The following is a 21,919-nucleotide window of genomic DNA, read 5'->3' as shown; positions in this document are numbered from 1 at the left end:
TGGCAGGTCGATAGTGTGGTTATACGCCTTCAATGCCTTGCACTCGGGGGGAGGGGGGGTAGAGGTGGATCTCTGAGTTCGATGTGTGCCTCGTCTATAGAGTGAGTTCCAGGGTATCCAGGGATACACAGGGAGACCCTGTCTTCAAAACAGATACAGAAATAAAAGTTTTTAAATACCAAGAAGGAAGGGAGCGAGGAAGAAGGTGCAGGGGCTGCAGGGAGATACCTCCAGAAGTCACATCAAGACTTCCAAAAGCCCGGAAGGCACTGAGGCAAACGACAGAGAGGGCGCAGTGCGTGGAACCAGGGTGGGAGCAACAGCTGAGGAAGGGACTGTGGAGGATGGAGCTTCGCCCAGTAGTACCACACCGGAAGAGCCTAGCGTTTGATTATTTTTAACCCTCCTTATTTGGGGGTTGAGGATAGAATGCTTGTCCCCACTGAGCATGTGTCCCACCATTGAGCTGCATCCCCTTTACCTGTGACCCACCTCAGTGTCTTGGATGTTCTAGACAAGTGCTCTCCCACTGAGCAGCATCCCCAGGCCTGGCTTTGTAGTTTATTTAATTTTCAATTTTTATTAGATTCGTTTTCTCTTCTGTGTGAGGACCTTGCCTGCACGTGTGTCCGTGCAGCAGTGGAGATTAGAAGAGGATATTGGATCTCCAGGAACTGTAGTCATGGATGCCTGGCAGCCACCAAGTCAGGGCTAGGAACTGAACGTGGGTCTTCTGCAAGAGCAGCAAGTGCTCCTCACTGCTGAGCTAAGATCTCCGGCCCTAATTTTTAATTATTTAAAAAGTAGCACACAGGCTGGAGAGATGGCTCAGGGGTTAAGGGCACTGACTGCTCTTCCAGAGGTCCTGAGTTCAATTCCCAGCAACCACATGTTGGCTCACAACCATCTGTAATGGGACCCGGTGCCCTCTTCTGGTGTGTCTGAAGACAACGACTATACTTATATATGGTAAATAAATAAATCTTTTTTTAAAGTAGCATACAAAGTGACAGGTTTCTTCATGGTATTTCTGTGCCTACTTTTGGTTGGCTCCTCCCACCATTCTCCCCCAACCCCCACTGGCTCACCGTGTCCGTGTCCTCACTTGTGCCTTCTACCCTCAGAATCCCTCTTCTGCTTTTGTATCACATGGGTTTTTGTTTCTTGTTTTAGGACAGGCTCTCACTATGTAGCCCAGGCTAGCCTCAGATTCTCAGAGACTAGCCCTCCTCTGGCTTGTGAGTGCTGAGACTGAAGGTGTACCCACCACAACAGGACACGTGGCTGCCATATTTGTTCTGTTACCCTTGCTGTCACTGACAGCAAAGCTGCTTTCCTCCCGCCTCCCTCCTCATGGGCTCCTTTTCGGTCTCCTAGAAATATCTTAAGTATTCTAAGTCCACTTACCGGCCATGTAATCATTTTAATTTTGGAGTACAGGGGGATGATAGCTCCTTAGAAGAACTACTAGATGCAGTTTCCTGTGGAAAGGCCCCGCCCGAGGAGAGAATCTGCTCTTTCTGAGTCCTTCCCTAACCCACACTCTGTCGGCCTAAGTTTCTGTACAGCTGGCCTCAAGAGAAATTGCCAAAGCTTCTCTTGGCTTGGCAGAGCCGTGAGAGCTAGGAGGTTGCCCTGTGCAAACCTAGGAATGTTTTCTGTCCGTAGTCTTTCCGTTGTCTTTGTCATACACCTTGTCAGCTGACTCGGCCCTCTGCCAGAACCCTCAATGGCGTCCTTACACCTCCCTTCCTTCATTCCTGGTCCCATCCAATTTGGGGAGTTCTCTTCTTGTGACTATTTACGGCTTCCTTTCCCTCCATGACTTCCCGCCCTTAGCTGCACTGCTCTGGTGTGCTCTTAAGGTTCCATCTCTGAAATGCTCTAAAACCTCAAAAACCGTGCCTGCATGATCAAGTACCGAACACCTGGCTTATTACACAAATGTAGTAAGTATTCATGACAAACTCAGACGATGGGCTGGGGACAGAAGGGAGACAGCTTAGTGGCAGAGCACTTGTTTACTATGTGTTACACCTTTTACTCCCCAAACAAGGCAGAGCAAACCCCCTCTGATGTTGACCCATGATCTGAACCCTTCATGGGGAGGCTTCTGTTGATGCAGGGATAGTAGTGGGTAGTGTGTGGTCATTTGCTGAGCACTTAACTGTGGTGCCTGACGCTTCTGTCTGATGCTTTCCCACAGTTTAACCAACTTTATTTAAATGAGATGCTTCTATGTAAATTAGGCGATTCTGTAAGGGAAACTGGTCAGGAGAAAAGCCAATTTTTCCCAAGTTTGGATGTACAGACAGAGCCAAGAGTCAGGCAGGGTTAGCCCCCGACTTTCATCTTCTCCACTCTTACACCCCCCATTCTTGTATATGATAAAAACTTATTTATCAGATATACCACACAATTTGCCGCATGATACGGTTGCTTTTATTTTCTGTAAGACTTACTTTGTCTTTTTTACGTGCTTGAGTGTTTTCTCTTCATGTCTATATATGTGTGCAAACCTGTTACCTGCAGAGGCCAGAAGAGAGCTTCCGGTTCTCTAGAGCTAGTGTTCAGACAGTTGTGAGCTGCCATGTGTGGGTGCCGGGAGCTAAATCCAGGTCCTCTGCAAGGCAGCCAGCGGTTTCCAGCCACTGAGCCATCACCTTGGCCTCTCTGTTGCTCCCCTGACCTGTTCCTTTGTGGAAGATGTCAGCATTCTCTGCAGGTGGCCCATGTTGCGTCAAAGAGCTGCTTCTCCACCATCTCTGTGTAGACTTGAGGCTCTGAGCGACATTTCCACAGCAGGTGTTTGGGTGAGGTGACAGTGCAGTGTGGCTCCCTTCCTACCCTGACACATGATGCTCCCAGGAAGTGGTGTCTGTCTGGGCTCTGGGCTCAGTCTTAGAGGCAGTTTAATGAAAGCTCTCTTGGGAACAGTGAAGCAGTAGGCAGTGGAACACTGTCTAATAGGGCTCTTCTTCAGCGAAATTTTCCGCCGGTTCTGGTGGCGCAGGCTGGTAGGATTTGCTGAAGGAGGCAGAGGCAGGAGGATCTGGAGTTCGAGGCCAGCCTGGGAAAGTTTCCAGGCAGCCGAGTTCAGTCCTTGCTTTCCTTCAGGTTCTGCACTTTGGTTCTGAAGTCCTCTGTCCCCTTAAGCTTTGTTGGGAGTGGGGTGCTGGCCTCTGCAAAACAGAGGACAGATGTGTCCCCAAGTGTCCACACTTGCCAAATGCGTGTCTTCCTATGGCTCTGGATCGCCAAGATTCCTCAGGAAAACCAGTTCATGAGTATTCTTAGGGAAGCAAATTGGTATCACCAGCAGTGACAGGTGTAGAGACTGCTCAGAGGTGTCACCTACAGCAGCCTGGGGCGTTTTCTTAGTCTTTCAGGGATCTCCACTCAGTCAGTTCTGATCCTTGCTTGGCATGAAGTTGTTAGAGTTTACTAAAGGACATTTTATTTCAACAGAGGGATGAGTTAGTGGAAGGACACTGGGGAAGAATGCATTAGGGCTTCCCAAGGCAAAGGCATCTAGGTATGCCTTAATTTTTTAAATTTTCTTTTCTGGGGTTGGGGATTTAGCTCAGTGGTAGAGCGCTTGCCTAGGAAGCACAAGGCCCTGGGTTTGGTCCCCAGCTCCGAAAGAAAGAACCAAAAAAAAAATTTTTTTTTCTTTTCTTTTACTTGATAGGTATGAGTGTTTGCCTGCATATATGTCTGTGTACCGGTGTGTGCCTGCAGCCCACAGAGGCAAGAAGACAGTGTCAGATCTCCTGGCATCTCCTCATGGTTTCAGACCATGAGGGTTTTGGGAATCAAACATCAGTCCTCTGCAAAATCGAGCAGCAACGCTCTAAACTGCCGAGCCAACTTTCTAGCTCATTGTGCACTTGTGTGTACTTTGGAAAACTTGTGGGGACTGGTTTCGTCATAAATTGATCAGGTTACTAGGCTTGGGAGTAAGTCATCTCATGGACACCAGCTCTGTTTTTATTTATTTGTTTTTCTGAGACAGGGTTTCTCTGTGTAGCTCTGGCTGTCCTGGAACTTGCTGTGTAGACCAGGCTGGCCTCTAACTCAGAGATCCATCTGCCTCTGCCTCCTGAGTGCTGGAATTAAAGTGTGTGCCACCACGCTCAGGAAGCTTTGCATGAGTCGCCATGGAGGGATTTTGAGCAGTTTGTAGCAGAAGCTAGGTGTGAAGGGTCAAGCTGGAAGCCAGTCAGTGCTGAAAAGCAATGGGTCCAGAAGCAGTGGAGGGACGCTGGTGTGGAAGGGAAGCGAGGAGCGATCTAGAATGACATTTGCAGCTTGACCAACAGTGACAGAAGCTGTGTTACTAGATAAGAACTGCGAAAGAAGCAGATTGGAGTAAAGAAAGGTCCTGCTAGAATCGGCAGATATGAATAGCAACAGGCCAGGATGGCATGACGGTGAACATGACAGGGAGTGGATTCACCGTCTGGAGAGGAGCTAGTGTAGGTAAGTTCTCAAGGACAGACTGGTAGGTGGAGACAGAAATAGGTTGGTATGGGTGGGGCCAGCAGGCTGGTGGGTGGGGCCAGCAGGCTGGTGGGTGGGGCCAGCAGGCTGGTGGGTGGGGACAGCACGCTGGTGGGTGGAGACAGCAGGCTGGTGGGTGGAGACAGCAGGCTGGTGGGTGGAGACAGCAGGCTGGTAGGTGGAGATAGTCGCTTCAACTTGAGAACAGGTTTAAGGTGGAAAAGGTCACAGACTAAGAGGCCTTCGGGGGCCCAGGACTTCTGAGTTTAATGTCTTACATATGGCATTGGGAGGCGTTAACATAACGGCTACACAAACGCTTGGCACGTGTTTTCTCTTGAAATGTGTGTTGATTTTAGGCTTCTCAGGCTTCTTACACACCAGACAAGCACTGCACCATGAAGAAGCATTTCTACCTGCAATAACAGTGTATTATTATTATTGTTGTTGTTGTTGTTATATTTTATGTGTATGGATGTTTTGCATGCATGTATTCTGTGCTCATGCAGTGCATGGGACACCAAAAGAAGGCATCACAGCCCCTGGAACTGGAGTTAGATTATAGTAAACCACCATGTGGAAGCTGGGACCTGACCCAGGCCCTCTGGAAGAGCAGTGATTTTTTTTTTTTTCCAGAGCTGGGGACCGAGCCCAGGGCCTTGCGCTTCCTAGGCAAGCGCTCTACCACTGAGCTAAATCCCCAACCCCTGAACTCACACTTTTGTATCCTTAAGCTATGTTTACAGAAGAAAAGTATTGGGGTTGGGGATTTAGCTCAGTGGTAGAGCGCTTGCCTAGGAAGCGCAAGGCCCTGGGTTCGGTCCCCAGCTCCGAAAAAAAAAGAACAAAAAAAAAAGAAAAGTATTTTCTGGTAGGAGGACCAGTTTCATTCTGTTCTTCTCATGCGTGCTAAGGGAAGTGACGCTGTGGGCAGGCGAATCTGCAGAGCTGCCTCAGAACTCAGCACCGAGGGTTCTTGAGTTTATGAAGCGTCTCTGGCTCTGTCCTTTCTCTCTCACAGCCTCTCATGTGCACAGTTCCCTTCCACTGAGTGAATAAAGCTGGCTGTGGTGACCCATCCTGCAATCCCAGTACTGTGGACTGAAGACAGCCGGCTGGTCAGTCAGTCTAGCTGAACCAGTGAGCTCCAAGTTCAGCAAAAGATGCTGCCTCGGGAAAAAAAAAATGGTGAAGCTGGTTGTGATGATGCACACTTTTTTTTTTTTTTGGTTCTTTTTTTTCGGAGCTGGGGACCGAACCCAGGGCCTTGCGCTTCCTAGGCAAGCGCTCTACCACTGAGCTAAATCCCCAACCCATGATGCACACTTTTAATCCCAGCATTTGGGAGGCAGAGAGAAGCAGAGAGATATTTGAGTTCAAGGCCAGCCTGGTCTACCAGACCAGGTCTAGCCAGAGTGAGCTGGAGGACAACCACACAGATAAGCCCAGTCTTGAAGATAGATAGATAGATAGATAGATAGATAGATAGATAGATAGATACAGAGATACAGAGATACAGAGATACAGAGATACAGAGATACAGAGATAGATAGATACAGAGATACAGAGATAGATAGAGAGATACAGAGTTACATAGATAGATACAGAGATACATAGATGGATCCATAGATACAGAGATACATAGATGGATCCATAGATACAGAGATACATAGATAGACACATAGATACAGAGATACATAGATAGATACAGAGATAGGTACATAGATAGATATAAAATAATAGTAATAGATAGCAGTTGGATTTGGGTTCAGAGTTTGACTCCATTCCCCTCCCCGCTCCTGCTCCCTAAAGCTAGGGAAAGCATTGAAGAATCAGTTGGCAGCTGGCTCTAAATGCTGAGATGAGCAGTCGAGCATCAGTTTCACAGTGGATGAGTGGGTGTCTTTGTAATTGTGTGTGTAGGATCAGCCAAGAGTAACTGCTAAGAGCCTTAGGAATGGCTCAGCTGATAGAGGTGTTTAAACCTGACTGAGCTGAGTCCCAACCCCAAGCCCCACAAGGTGGCAGGAGAGAACCAGCCTGGAGAGCTGGCCTCTGGCCTCCACCTGTACCACAGTGCGTGCAGGCTTGCACGTGCACAATAAAATAAAAACAGCGGGGTTCAGGCCAGCGAGAGCCTGTCTTGAAAAATACAAGAAGTAAATAATTAAATGAATCTGTTCCTGGAACTAATGTATAGGAAGACCCTGGCGGGGAGAGGGGGAGCAGAAGGGGAGGGGAGCGACATGATCATGGCAGGCGGTCAACAGCAACAGGGTCTGTAAAGGGAATCCTAGTAACCTAGAGGAGAGGGAGTTACCTTGTTACCTAGAGAGTTACCCAGTTACCTTGAGAGTTACCTAGTTACCAAGAGTTACCTAGTTACCTTGAGAGTTAACCACTTTAGAGAGCCCTCGGAGCATTTTCCCACATCGGGGACTTGCTGGGTCAGAGCCTGGTGTCTGGGAAATCGCTTGCTGAGTTGTTTCTTCCTTGCCAGGCTTAGATCAAAACTGAATGTCAGCTGCTGGGTGGTGGGTGGTAAAATATGCCTGAGTTCGAGGCCAGCCTGATCTACAAAGCAATTTCCAGGACAGCCAGGGCTATACAGAGAAACCCTGTCACAAAGCAAACAACACCCCCCCTCCCCCAAGTGCCTGTTGCCCAATGCTGAACAACAATTGTTAAAACGGGGTCATCTTTTTTTAAACTCCCACGAAAAGCTTTACATAATCACTTGGCTTCTCTATGTCCCATGTCACCTGATAGTTTTGTTTTCCTGGCTTCCTTTCATAAATCCTTTTTAGAAGAGGCCTCCCCTGCAGCTATGCTCTCCCAGAAGCCCACACTCCCCAAGGGGTTCCCTGCCAACAGATTCAGAGAGTGGGCTCTAGTGGCTGCCCATCAACTTCCTGCCTTGGCTCCTAAGTGCTGATTCATGAGTCTCAGGCCCAGGGGCAGATGCACACATGTTGAGGGTCATCTGGCTTTCTGTGTGCCATTTCCTCTCTCCAGCCACAAAGAGCAAATGCTATATTTCACTTTGCAGTTTGCGGGGGCTCATGGCTGCTTCCTGTTTCCTCCAGCAGATAGCATTGTGGAGGTTTTCGGCCAGGTAGCAGCTGGTTGGTCTCTTGTCCTGCACCTGCCTTTGGGCCCCAGCCCCTCGCCCCACAAGGAGGTGTCTGTTGGCTGAACTTTTGACAGGCTGTGTCAGTTGGGTTGTTACTGGAGGATTTTAAGACAAAAGCCCTGGGTCCAGGAGTCCACAAGCCCAAAGCTAAACCAGTTAAAGACAATGGTGGTAAAGAGAGACTGATTTTGGGCACATTGTACTACAGAAAAAGGGGTTCAATGACCCCAGGCTACCTTCCAATAGACTAATACGGTTTTCTTTTGTTGGTTTTGAGGGTTTTGTTGTTTTGAGACAGGGTTTTTCTGTGTAGCCCTGGATGTCCTGGAACTTGTTCTGTAGACCAGGCTGGTCTTGAACTCACAGGGATTGCTCGTCTCTGCCTCCCCAGCATTGGAATTAAAGGTTAGGGCCACTGCGACCCAGCAGGCTGACATGATTTAAATAGAAAAGAAAGGGGCTGGAAAGATGATGGCTCAGTGGTTAAGAGCATTAGCTGTTCTTCCAGGGGACCCAGGTTTGATTCCTGGCACCCATGTGATGTCTCACAACCTTTGGTAACTTCAGTTCCAGGGGAGCTGGCACCATTCTCTGGCCTCCTTGGGTACCATACGTGCATGTGCTACACAGACGTACGAAACACCCACATACATAAATTAATCAGATGAAACTTAAAAATTAAATAAATGAAGAGTTGGGGGCGGGGGAGCGGAAGTGTGTATAATTAAGCAGTCCTGGTTAAGGTGTGGTCTGGTGGAGCCTGTTTCTGTTTGGTTCTGCATGGAGATAGAATAGCTCTTGCTGCCTGCAGTCTGGGTACAAGCCGGTTTTCTGGAAGCTTGCTTATGCTGCAGGATACACCCTGACCTCAGAGAAAGCTGTCCTCCACTGGCCCAAAAGGTTCTGCTTTCATCCAAGGTGACCGCAGTTCACCGAAACCTGAAACTGCTGTAATGGGGTCTGGACCAGGGATGGTGTGCGAGAAATCTTCCTGAGGTATATGGTTGCTTCCAATTTGACAGCAGAACAAAGGCTAAAGGGACAGAGTAGCAGAGATGAGTCCCAGGGGACCTTTCACAGTGAAATGAGGGTGGCTGGGAGGGATAATCAGTTGCCTGAGGCTCCTCAGAGGTTACCTGGAAAGCTGGGATAGCCTTGGGAAGTTGGAAGCTGGGATAGCCTTGGGAAGTTGGATGCCGAGATAACCCTGGAAGTCCTTGCAAACGAGCTTTTCTTATATTAAATGGGGATGAGTCTGCCTTTGGGTTAGGGTTAGAGAAATCCTGAAATCGTCAAAGTTGCTGTGTGGCATAAAGAAAGGGACTTTGAAGTTTTCAGGCAGAGAGAGTATCTGTGCCCTAGGCTAGCTTCAAAGTTGCCTTTCTCCTGCCTCTGCTTCCTGAGGCACTTCCTGTGCCACTGTGCCTGGCCTAAAGGCACTTTAATATAGAAACTTGTATCCTTAGGTGAAAGGCTGGGTGGACATCAGGGCCGTGAACGGCCTAAGGACTGGGAAGGTGCGCCTGACAGAAGATGCTCGTGAGATTTTGGGTTGCTTTTGGTTGTCTGGCTCTATATGCCAGCCTAGCTTTAAACTGTCTACTGTAGCCGAATCCGGCCTCGGGTTAGCCATCCTTCTCCCTCCACCTCCTGCCTCCCAACCTTTAAGACTATGCCACCTTGTGAGCTGTGTTCTGTTGTTTATTTGTTTTACTTTTAGGAATGATACATTTTGGCCAGTAATTTTCGTAGTTTATACACACACTCCAGGATAAACCAGTTTCTCAAACACTTTGCTTTAGAAGAAAAACACTGTTGCTTAGCTGCTGTTGTTTTTAAACGGGTTGAAGAATCCGGCTCAGGGACCACTCTTGGTCCTTTGCTCTTGGTCCCTGTGACCTCTGCCTGTGTTCCCTGGAGAGGGGTGGAGCCAGCGGCTCAACAGTTCATTAGGGAATTCCTGTGGTTCTTCCCCGCAGCCTGGGTTGGTTTTAAGTGCCAGGATTAAGAGAATAGCCCTCTCCTGCTTTTGTTGATATCAGCCCTGTGAAGACTCATTGCACTGTCAGCAGCCTTAACTGACAAACAGGAGTTTCATTTCAGCTAAGTACTGTGCTTTTTCAAAGCAACACCAAGAGGGAGGGCTTGCTCTGGGGCCAACAGCACAAACGGAATGATTATGCAATGTTTGCTTCTCTTCCAACGCTGAGGACACAGAACATCAGAGAACCTGGGAAAAAATATAAGACGTTTGAATGTTTACAGGGGTGGGAGTGGGAGGTAACCATGGAAACACTTGGGCTCTCAGCCCCTTAAGAGTCGGTAAGAGGCTGTGAACACAGAACCTGCCCTTCATGCAGGCCCTGGCGCCTGGCACTGCCCTCCGGCCTTTGCTTTGAGTCAGGGCTTCCCTATGTAGCCCTGGCTGGGCCACACTGCCTCTTGAGTGCCACACACCCAGTGCTTTACTCACTTACTGATTGTGTGGGGGCATGTACCTGCTAGGATGCCTGTGTAGAGAGGAGAGAGTTGCTCTCTCTGTCCTTCCACTGTGTGGATTCCAGGGATGGCTCAGGTCAGCAGGCGTGGCAGTATCTTCAACCATTGAACCATCCTGTCTGCCTTGCCTTCACTTCTTCTTTTTCTTTTCTTTTCCTTTTTTTCAGAGCTGGGGACTGAACCCAGGGCCTTGTGCTTGTTAGGCAAGCGCTCTACCACTGAGCTAAATCCCCAACCCCTCTTCTTCTTTTTAAAAAAAGATTTATTTGGGGGCTGGGGATTTAGCTCAGTGGTAGAGCGCTTACCTAGGAAGCGCAAGGCCCTGGGTTCGGTCCCCAGCTCCAAAAAAAAAAAAAAAAGATTTATTTATTTATTTATTTATTTATTTATTTATTTATTTATTATGAGTACACTGAAGCTGTCTTCAGATGCACCAGAAGAGGGCATCAGATCTCATTACAGATGGTTGTGAGTCACCATGTGGGTGCTGGGAATTGAACTCAGGACCTCTGGAAGAGCAGTCAGTGCTCTTAACCGCTGAGCCATCTCTCCAGCCACTTCCCTTCACTTCTTGAACATGAACGTCTTCCTTTCATTCAACCACAGCCCAAACTGCTCCATGCAGCTGAAATTCTCTCCATCCATTTTTAAATTCAGCTCAAAGAAGCCCCTGTTCTTCCCCAAGGTAGGTAGGATAGCATGTTCTGACATCTGTGCATTTTCTTCAGTGATGGCTGAAGAGACAACTTCTCTACGGCTTATTCAAGAGCAGAACACATAGTAGGGACTCAATATTAAGCATCAGTTAAAAAGTAAGCCATGGGTATAGCTCACTCAAGAGTGCTTGCCTCATGTAGGTACACACCGCCTCTGCTGACATCCCATTGTTTCTTTTTTTTTTTCTTTTCTTTTTTTTTTTCCCGGAGCTGGGGACCGAACCCAGGGCCTTGCGCTCTACCACTGAGCTAAATCCCCAACCCCATCCCATTGTTTCTTTTTTTTTTTTTTTTTTTTTCCGGAGCTGGGGACCGAACCCAGGGCCTTGTGCTTCCTAGGTAAGCGCTCTACCACTGAGCTAAATCCCCAGCCCCCATCCCATTGTTTCTTATCAGAGCCTTTCAGGTAGATGAGCCCTTCCGCTGCTGAGGAAACTATAAAGACACTAGACACAAACATTGTAGGGAGCGGAAAATTCCACCTCCATCCTCCCAAGGTCCCAGGTAAGGCTCAGACTTAGATACAGCATAGATTAATTTACAAAAAGCACAATTCGGGCTTCACGTGAAGTGAAAGGGAGCCTGAGTAAGGAAATGCAGACCTGGGCTGGACATAGCTGGGTCTAAGAGTAAGGAGTTGAATTTTGATTTCCAGCATCCACTTAAAGCACCAGGTGCGGCTGTGGGCACACGTGCACTTCTTTCTCTAGCCGTGGTGCTCTATAGCGTAAGCCAGGCTGTTCGCAGCTCCACTCAGAGGAGGAGTTTGCTAGGCCTCTGCACCGGGCCATTACTTTCCAATGTGATGGGTACATTTCATGAGGTACGCCAGTGCCTTTGTGAGACTCACAGTCATCGGACCAGCATAACTTAGTGGTGAAATGTGTGGAAGAAGGAAGGTCTGACTTTTGGGGAGACGAGGAGGCTCATCTTTCATGGCTGAAGAGAGAGGCACCCGGGCCTCAACAATACTGACTTAGTGTTCAAGAGGCAGAGCCTTTCCACCTGCTCTGTGCATTTGCAAATAGGATCCTTGAACTTAAATATCTCAAAACTCCTTCTGGATGGCTGTGTTGTCACACGACTTTGATCAGCACACAGGAGGCAGAGGCAGGTGGACCTTTTAAGTTTGGGGGCCGCTAAGGCTCCTTGATTCAAAACCCCAGTCCAAATTCCTAATCTAGGATTGGGGCCTGGTTCCATGGTGGAGTCTTGCCTAGCTCACAGCCCTGGGTTCAATCCCGAGCATGGCACTTCTAAGAGGCGACTGGGGGAAGAGAGCAAAGAAAGGAAAAAGATGGTAACCGCACCCTCACACCCCACTCTGATCCTTCCAAAATGGCTAAGATCTACTAACCGTGTATGTCATTTAGATGCCAAACATCTCCCTGCAGGCTCATAGGGTTGAGCACTTGCCTCACAGCTAGGTGCTCTGGGAGGCTGTAGAACTTTAGTGGCCTTGGTAAGGAAAATGAATCACTTGAGATTATGTAGTCTGGTCCCGGTTCTATCCGGGTCTCAGTATGGTCTCAAACTCCTGACTGTGACACAGTGTAACCAGCTGCCTCCCACTCCTGCCAAGGTAGTTTCCCTCCCAGACCAGATAGACTGTATCCTTTCAAACTGTAAGCCAAAACAAACCCTTCCCCTTTCAGTCCTGGCCTGTCAGAGATTTGATCACAGCATCAAGAAACATCCCTTATGCATTGTATGTAGAACTTGGCTGTAGAAAAACACATTTCTACACTCAAATACCTTAATTTTCTAAGTGGAAGTTTCCTTCTCAGAGACACTAAGACACAAATGAAGCCAAACAGGCAGATATAGAAAACATTTATTTTTATTTATTACACGAATATGAATTTGTTAATATTTAAAATAGAACTTCTGCAAAATCATCTCAGGAAATATACATTTGTTTAGATACATACAAAAGCAGCTGAAACCCTTGGGCCCACCCAGACTCGCTCTCTGTGTGAACACACTGATATCCATGGATTCGTTTCAGGACCGGTGGAATTTTTTCCTTTGATACAGGGTTTCTTTGTGTAGCCCTGGCTGTCCTGGAACTCGATCTGTAGGTCAGGCTACACTCGGATCTACCTTCCTCCTCTGCCTCTGCCTCCAGAGTGCTGGGATCAAGGCTGTGCCACCACACCCACTCAGGACCAGTGAAACTTGATCAGAATCCTCCCCAGTCCTTGCTAACTATTCTCATGAGTTACTTTTAGGGTCCCCCACATTATACCCATTTCCCTAACTGTAGTGGCTTTTTACTATGGTAGTTATATCCAGCAAAGTATGTGCTAGATAAGAAGGGGAAATTAAATGGGGACTTCCCAACCATCTTGAACAGTTCTGTGATGGTGCTGGTGTGTCCGGTGCACTTATAAATGCTGTGGAAGGCGGGACAGTGCAGCAGGCAGTGGCGAAACCCTGAGCCGCTGGCCAGAGCACAGGCGGCAGCGAAAGCAGACCAGGAGCAACAGGATAGCAAGTGGGTTCCAATTCCTTTTTACTGGGATGGGGGAAGTAAAGGGTGCTCCTATGTGAGTGGATTTTTCACTCCACCGGGATTTATTTATTCTGTTTGCAAGCTATAAGTTTCCCCCACAGCTTCCTTACGAAAGGTTTATGGGGAAGACCTTTGGTTCCTTTGGAGGGAGAGTTCAAAGCTGCTTTGATTCAGTTTTGATTCGGTGGGAGACAGTATAGAAAAGGGCTAAACCAAAACCTGTAGGGATGAACCTGATTTTCACCTCTCCCAGTTTTACATCTAAAACGGAAGCCTCAAACCGGCGGAGCAGAGCGGCTCTCTCCCGCCACCTCACACGCGCTATTTCACAGCATAGCCATAGATGTGGGGCCGCACCAAAGCCCAGGAGAGTGGTGCCTGGATGTGCTGCAGCTTCAGCTTGGAGAAGCTGGCCTGCTCGAGGGTCTTCCAGCTCTCTCTTGTAAGATTGCATCCATCGAAAACAAGGAACCAGACAGGATCCAGGACCTGCTGCCAGAAGTAATTCCAGGTGGACCGTTCATCCGCCACATGCTCCATGAAGTAAAAGGCCCCTCCCTGAGAAGAAACGCACACACATATTTTAAAGATACTGGCTTTGGGAAACCCACTCTACAAAACGCCTCAAGCTTCACATTTCAGTGGCCTAAAGCTGACTTTGGGAAGACACAGGTAGATTAAAATGGAATAAGGTATTATCTGGGTAACATCATTTCAATTTCTGTCACATTTTATACAGAGGGTATGATAGCCCATGCCTGGAATCTCTACACCAGGGAGGCTAAGGGAAGATGACCTTAAGTTACAGGCTAGCCCAGTCACAGTGGGACCCTGTCTTTTTTTTTTTTTTTTTTTTTTTTTTTTTTTTTTTTTTGGTTCTTTTTTTCGGAGCTGGGGACCGAACCCAGGGCCTTGCGCTTCCTAGGCAAGCGCTCTACCACTGAGCTAAATCCCCAACCCCGGGACCCTGTCTTACATGTATTAAAAGGAACTGCCAATCTAAGCAATAGCTATATTTTTGTGGTCATAAAGAATTCCTGGGGGTTGCCTTTTTCCTTATTCTGATCAGGAGTAATAAAATTACAATTCTATTAGCTTGGTGTGCTGAGTTTCACCTGTAATCCTAGTTCTAGGGCTGCCAGCAGGAGGATTAAGGTCAGCCAACACACACACACACACACACACACACACACATACACACCACACATACACATACACACACACACATATACACATACACACCACACATACTCATACTCACACTCACACACACAACACATACACACGCACACACATACCACACATACTCATACACACACCACATATATGCATACACACCACATATATGCATACACACCACACATACACACGCACACACATACACACACCACACATACACATACACACATACTCATACACACACACCACAATACCCACACACACACACACACCACACAAACTCATACACATACCACACATACTCATACACATACACACCACACATACACACGCCACACATACTCATATACACACAACACATACACACGCACACACACACCACACATACACACACCACACATACACACACCACACATACACACACCACACATACACACATACACACACCACACATACTCATACACACACATACGCACAAACACACACACCACACATACACATATATACACACACACCACACATACACACGCACACACACACACCACACATACTCATACACACACACACCACACATACACACACCACACATACTCATAGACACACACCACACATACTCATACACACACACCACACATACACACACACCACACATACACATCACACACCACACATACACACACCACACAAACACACACACATACACACACACACCCCACATATACACATACACACGCCACACATACTCATAAACACACACAACACATACACACGCACACACACCACACATACACACACCACACATACACATCACACACCACACATACACATCACACACCACACAAACACACACACATACACACACACACCCCACATATACACATACACACACCACACATACTCATACACACACACACCACACATACACATGCCACTCATACATATATACACACCACACACACACACAAACACACACACACCACATATACACATATACACATAGACACACCACATACACACACACACACCACACATACTCATACACATGCACACCACACATACACACCCCACATATACACATACACACACCACACATACTCATACACACACACAAACACACACACACACCACACATACATATATACACACCACACACACACACACACACACACACACACTCTTCTAGGCCTGTGGAGCTACGGGAGGTCTCTTCCCAGGTCCAGCACCAAAAGTGAGGAGGTGGAAGGCATGCAGAGTGGGAGTGGACAGCCAGCTTGGGTTACATAAGACCTGAGGGAGTGGGGACTGGGGTGGGCTGGGGACACACATGTGAGTGCCCAAGAGCAAGCACTACTGCCCCAGGGCAGGTGCCTGGCTGAGCTATCCCAGAGTTCACCCCCTGCTTCTTTTATCTTTGTTATTGTTGCTTCTTGTCTTTTGAAACAGCCTCACAACATCATGCAGGTTGGTCTGGAAATCACCACTTAGCAAACTCACTGTATAGCTAGCTGCTCTTGAACTCTCCATCTTCCTGCCTCCACAGCCCCAGTGCTGGCTTTACTGGTGTGTGCCATCCATCTGGCTCCTAGGGCTGGCTTTGGGGAATAGAGTCACGTGGTTTTTCCAGGCATCCCTTTTTTACAAAAGTTCACTAGAAGTTCAGACATAAATTGAATATGAAGTTTACAACAGAGAATGATTGCATGTGTGTCCGTGGAGACTAATTATCTGAGTAAACATTCATCACCAGTTCTACAGGTTCACGGAGAGTTAAAAACCGTAACTTTTGTGTCTAAGGTATCGGTGAAGTTTTGTACAGATAAACCCAGTCAGTATTTTATTTTCCGTCCTTGCCCCCATAGTGAATCCTCTTAAGACCTTTGGTTAACCGTTTTACAACCTCTCAGAATGTGCTGTAAGTTGTAGGTGCTTTCTGTCTCAGAAGCAATAAACTAACGACACTTGAAGACTTGCAGAGTTCTCAATCGAAGTTTTGACATCAGAAAGGGCTTAATAGCGGTCCTGTTATAAAAGAGCTTAATAATTACTAATATGATTTTAGGAATTCTTATAGGGTCATCATTAAGAGTTAAGACATTATCTATTTGTCCATAGAGCATCACCACAAGACAGCACAACTTCATTGTTCCACAGAGATCCTCTCAGAAGGGTGGGCTAATACCTAGTGATTGTCACATATATTTAATAATAACAGGAAAAGCATGTTAATAGCAGGAACCGTTCCTAAAATGAAATTCTCCTGGGCCTTGCCCACAGAAGCAAATCCATCATTAACTGTGTAGTCCACGGCAGAACCACCTCAGGAAGATCACCTGTTGGTTTTTAGCTTCTCCTTGATTGATGGCTCTTGGCATTGAACCTATGTATAAATATATATAAAAACAAAACAAAAACAAAAAACCAACCTTTTAATTCACTAACAAATTGTTCCCAGGCACTGGCTGCAAACCCCACGTGTAGAAGGGGAGGAGGAACCCAGAGGAGCCACTTCCTAGACTGAACTGAGTTGTTTTAAAGATTGCATTATTTCATTAATATGCAAATGACATGGTGGAGGCGCTCGAATTCACACCCTGTGTGAATTCGGGGTAGCATTTCGTCACTAGTTTTTACTCAGTCTCGATGGTGATCAATCTGACGCGCATCTGCAGACCACATAGGTCATGCAGATGCTACTACTACACATTATTAAACCGCCTTCGGGCATTTTCTAGTAAACCAGTCTCCCTTTTGTAAGCAAGCTACCCTAGTCCTGGCTACCCAAAGGCAGAAGAGTTTTGAGACAGAATTCAGAGTTTAGAGATGCAGTTACCCCAAACTAAACAGATAAATTTAAGCAAGACGTATGTTTAAGAATAGAGAACTGAATTTCCTAATTAAAACGAAAAAAGCTTTCCTTAGGCAAGGGCAGGAGACAGCAGAGAAGTGGAGAGAGCAGCTTGGAATGCTTATGAATAATTAGGAGCTTGGGAAGGTGGGGGAGGGGGAGCAGAGTGAGCTCTGAGTGGCTGTCAAGATTTGGAAGTCTGTGCAGGCATGTAGCTGAAAACACAGGATGCATGAGGCAGCTGAGGAGGTTCTATACACAGAACAAGAGCCAAGGAAAAGACCCTCAGCGTCTCGAGAGCAAAAAAGATCCTGACCTGGGCGGGTGTGGTGGAACATGTCTTTAACCTCCAGTCCTTATGAGGCAGAAGCAGGCAGCTCTCTGTGAGTTCAAGGCCAGCCTGGTCTATATACAAAGTGTCAGGCCAGCCAACCACTATTTAGTGAGAATGAAACCTGGTCCCTTCTCCCCAAAACATGTCAGACTCACGGCTGTGTATTTATCATCTTTGAGTCTGCAATCTCACTCCAAAATGGCAATCATAAATCTCTGCTTCAGGGGACCGTGGTGAAGGTTAACTGAGGCTGTCATCATGCTCTGTCAAGCAGAGTGGTAAGCTGGTAATCACAGAGGCTAAGGAAGACAGTCCAGGGCATTATCCGTCTTGCACAGAGGAGTTATGATTGGCATCAGCTTAGAAGCACCTGGTAAAGCCCCAGTTGCCAGGCTGAGGATGAAGGGACCCAGGGTTTGGCCCCAAGAATATGTCCCTTTCTTGATACTGGTTTGCTTTATTGTCTGTGTTCTAAAGATGGGGTCCTGCTGTGTAGCTCAGGCTAGACTCAGACTTGGTGGATCCTCCCGTTTGTTCCCCTCCCCCAGCCCCAAGATTCTGTGTGTGTGTCACTCCAGGTGTGGCTATGGGTGTGTTTGCCCCAAGCCAGGCTGAGGATCTTTACCTACTAGTTTGATAACTGGTCTGTCATTGCACCAGAGAGACAATGCTAAGCCTCAGAGGTGTCTACAAGGGTGTGTGTGTGTGTGTGTGTGTGTGTGTGAGAGAGAGAGAGAGAGAGAGAGAGAGAGTGTGTGTGTGTGAGTGAGTGAGAGAAAGAGAGTGTATGTGTGTGTGAGAGTGTATGTGTGTGAGAGAGTGAGAGTGTGTGTGTGTACATGTGAGAGGGGGAGTGTGGGGGGTGTTTGGAGGTGTGTAGATGTGTGCATACATGAGTGTGTCTATGTGAGTATATGTGCATGTGTATGAGTGTGTGTATATGTGTGCATGCATGAGTGTGTGTGTGAGTATATGTATATGCATGTGAGAGACTGAGTATGTGTGTGCGAGTGTGCATGTGTGTGAGTGTGAATATATGTCAGTATCACAGAGCATCTCTACCTGTTCTGAAATGAAAAGCGGAAATGTTAGGATGTCACACTTAGAGTTCAGAACAAACCCATTTAACCTGATAATCACAGTACAAGGAACTTATTCAGACCTTTAGAAAGGCACAGAGTGACTCTGCTCTGGTAGTAACTCCTCTCACTACCTTTCGCATGAACATGTTAACATTATTTCTTGAGCACTTTTCTCTTTTCTATCCAGAAGAGATCACTCTTCTTGAAGTTTGTGTTTGTTTGTTTCAGTTGGTTGGATTTTTTTTTTTTTAAGTTTTCATTTGTTTTGTTTTGTTCGATAGAATTTTACTATGTAATTCAGGCTGGCCTTGCTCTGGGCACATAGCTGAGGCTGGCCTTTCCGTCCTTCTCACCCTCACACACCTCTGGTGGGTTTGCATGTGTGGTCCGCCACACCCAGCTCTTGATCTTCGTAATGGTTAGAGTCCCTGACTGTGCTAAGCTCCCGTCCGCACGGTCTCTTTCCAGTTTACAGTACTGCAAATGCTTTCAGTGAGCATCCTTGGGATAGACAAGGATTTACATACGTGTAGCTGAAGACGAATTTCTGACAGAGAAAGTACGTTCACTTGACATTTTGGTGTTACTAAACGAGCCTTCCAAACCCCTTTCTGTACGAGGGGGCCTTCCCAGACCCGCCCCGGTATTATAGACCGTAAGTCTCTGACACTGCTGTAAGCAAACGGCCCCACAGTCTGCCTCATGATTGTCCACTTTAGTTTACATTCCGGTTCCTGCCCAGTTGCGCATCTTTTTTTCTCTGACCGGTTTTTAAAACACAAAACCACTGGGTTCGGTCCCCAGCTCCGAAAAAAAAGAACCAAAACAAAACAAAACAAAACAAAAAAACAAAAAAAACCCCCCACAAAACCAATATCCTTGCACAAAACCTGCAAATTTTGTTTGTTTTGTTTTGGTGACGTGGTCTCTGTGCATCCCTAGCTGGCCTGGCCCTCACTATGTAGAGCAGCCTGGCCTCGAACTCCTAGAGACCCACCTGCCTCTGCCTCCCCAGCGCTGGGACTCATGGCGAGACCCCCTCAGCTGTTCCCCGGAGCTTCTGTTATCAAGTTTGACATCTGAACTACCCTGCAGTTTAGAACTTTCTGTGTTCTGATTTGTCAGCCCTTACTCTTGTAGTTCACTGCCACTCTTTTTCTTCTGCAAAATTCTTCTGGAGTCATTTGCTTTTTAGTTTAGAATCCACTCGAAACTGATAGTCCCACCCTCGCTCATGATAGCTGCAGCTAGCCAGTCCTCACACCTGTCACTCACCGGCCTCAGCACTCGGCACACCTCGCGCAGGATCTTCTCTTGGCTCTTCACCGAGCACAGCACCAGGGTGCAGACCACCACGTCCACAGAGCCATCGGCCACCTGGTGCATGTCCTCCCCAACGGCCACCAAGAAGCGCTCGAACTGCAGGTGCCGGTTCTCTGCGACACTCTTGAACAAGAACTTCTCGAAGTTGGGGTTGGGGTCGATGCAAGTGACCCTGCATCCGGGGGGATAGAACTTGAAGTTGGCGCCGGTGCCGCAGCCCACCTCCAGCAGCGACAGCTTCCCCGAGGGGCCCGCGAACTCCTGCAGGTTGCTGAAGAGCTCCCGCTTTCGGGTAGCCATCTGCTCGTTGTACATCACCGTGAACCGCTTCAGGAAGTAGGGAAAGCACCTTTTGCATACCCAGCTCCACACGCCTATAAGGTTCAGCAGAAACAGGGGGAACGACAGGGTGCAGACCACCAGTCGCAGGGCCAGGATGGCCAGCGTCATCTTTGCGAGTAGAGGAGAAAGGGCCGTGGTCTCGAGTGTCTCCTGGAGAAGCAGGGCGCAGGCTCCTGGCCTCGCTCCAGAGCCAATCAGGAAGGAGGGAGGCACCGACTGAGCCGGAAAAAAATCCCAGAGCCGGGGAGGGCTCCAACTCCCACCCGCCCCACCCCCAACCTACCCTTCCCAACCCCCACGGGCCACCGGCCAGGGCCAGCTAGCAGACGTTGGCGCAGCTCCGGACGCAGCGGCCTAAGACTACGCCCCCCCTACCCCCTGTATCTCTTAGGAGGGGTTGCTGCCTGAACCCTGACCCTGGTCCTCCCTGGCTTTGTTTGGGTCTGGAGGCTGCACCTAGTTTCCTGTCGCTGTTGGTAGTGCTCAGTGTGTGCTTTCACACCACCCACCCAAGCCTTTTCTAGGAAGAATCCCCCACGTAGAGCAGGGTCAGCGCACCAGGGAAGATGGCAGCCAAGGCTCCCCCTTATCTCACTTTATTCTTCCCTTCTCCTCTGGCCACCACACCCCACCCCAAAACCTGTTTTTGTTATAAAGGAAGTGAAAGGAAACCTCGCCAAGCCTCACCCAACAATTTGTCAGTTCCCATTCTGAACTGAGCCTTTCATAAGTTAATAATTCACCAGAAGGATCTCTGCTAAGTCACGGTTTTGAACTATTCCTGTTTTAAAACACAACTGTCAATCTTATTATACTTGGTTACTATGTAACGACGCTGATTTAGAGTAAAGGTGCTCAGAACGGTCACCGTTGGGAGTCTGATGGGTTTCATAAAATAGATTCAAGCTCCAGGCTTCCGACTTGGGGTTTGTTCTGGGTCTCGCTCCTTAGCCCAAGCCGACCTGGAATTCTCTTGATGGCTCTGCGTCTTCTCAAGCAGCGCTGAGAGGCCGTCTCTGTGGCAGTGCCCAGCTGCACTGATGTCGGGAATTGTCTTTTGAGCCAAAAACTCACAAAGAAGATACATTGCTTTTAAATTGTTTGCTGCTATTCTTCGCGTGTGTTCTTACCGGGTCGTAAACAAGCTAAGAACTGTCTTAAGAGAGTCTACCTAAAACTTGGTGCTTTTGATATGGGGATGACAGTGGGAGCAGACATAACTAGAAGATTTATGAAACACATATCCAGACACTTCAGTGAGTCAGATCCGAAAGTTACTCTGCTGGTTTCCAGAGGAGATGGACCTGAGGCCAGCAGAGACATCTACATCGGCCAGAGGGGGAAACTCATCCTGAAACAGGAGTGATGGGCACTGGCTGAGCTGGGTTCTGGTTGTTTTTTTTTTTTTTTTTTTTTTTTTTTCCGGAGCTGGGGATCGAACCCAGGGC

At 47.8% G+C, this 21,919-nt stretch overlaps 1 protein-coding gene across 4 annotated transcripts in view; it reads right to left on the bottom strand.

The window, feature by feature from the left end:
- The window catches only part of Mettl7a (methyltransferase like 7A), a 47,032-nt gene extending 25,546 nt beyond the window's left edge, over nucleotides 1-21,486 (bottom strand). The window contains exons 1-2 of one of the 4 annotated variants that reach the window (NM_001037355.2): nucleotides 20,082-20,649; nucleotides 12,668-13,924 (exon numbers count right to left, since the gene is read on the bottom strand). In NM_001037355.2, the coding sequence (NP_001032432.1) occupies nucleotides 13,688-13,924; nucleotides 20,082-20,579 (735 nt within the window). In that variant the 5' untranslated portion in view covers nucleotides 20,580-20,649 and the 3' untranslated portion in view covers nucleotides 12,668-13,687. Of the gene's footprint in view, nucleotides 1-12,667; nucleotides 13,925-16,063; nucleotides 16,194-20,070 lie in introns of those variants that run through there. The other 3 variants (XM_039079337.2, XM_039079338.2, XM_063263674.1) reach the window with 3 other exon arrangements.
- Between the last annotated feature and the right edge of the window lie 433 nt (nucleotides 21,487-21,919).

This window comes from Rattus norvegicus, chromosome 7, assembly GCF_036323735.1.
Source record: "Rattus norvegicus strain BN/NHsdMcwi chromosome 7, GRCr8, whole genome shotgun sequence".
NCBI lineage: Eukaryota > Metazoa > Chordata > Mammalia > Rodentia > Muridae > Rattus > Rattus norvegicus.
This window is presented reverse-complemented; position numbering and strand designations above follow the sequence as displayed.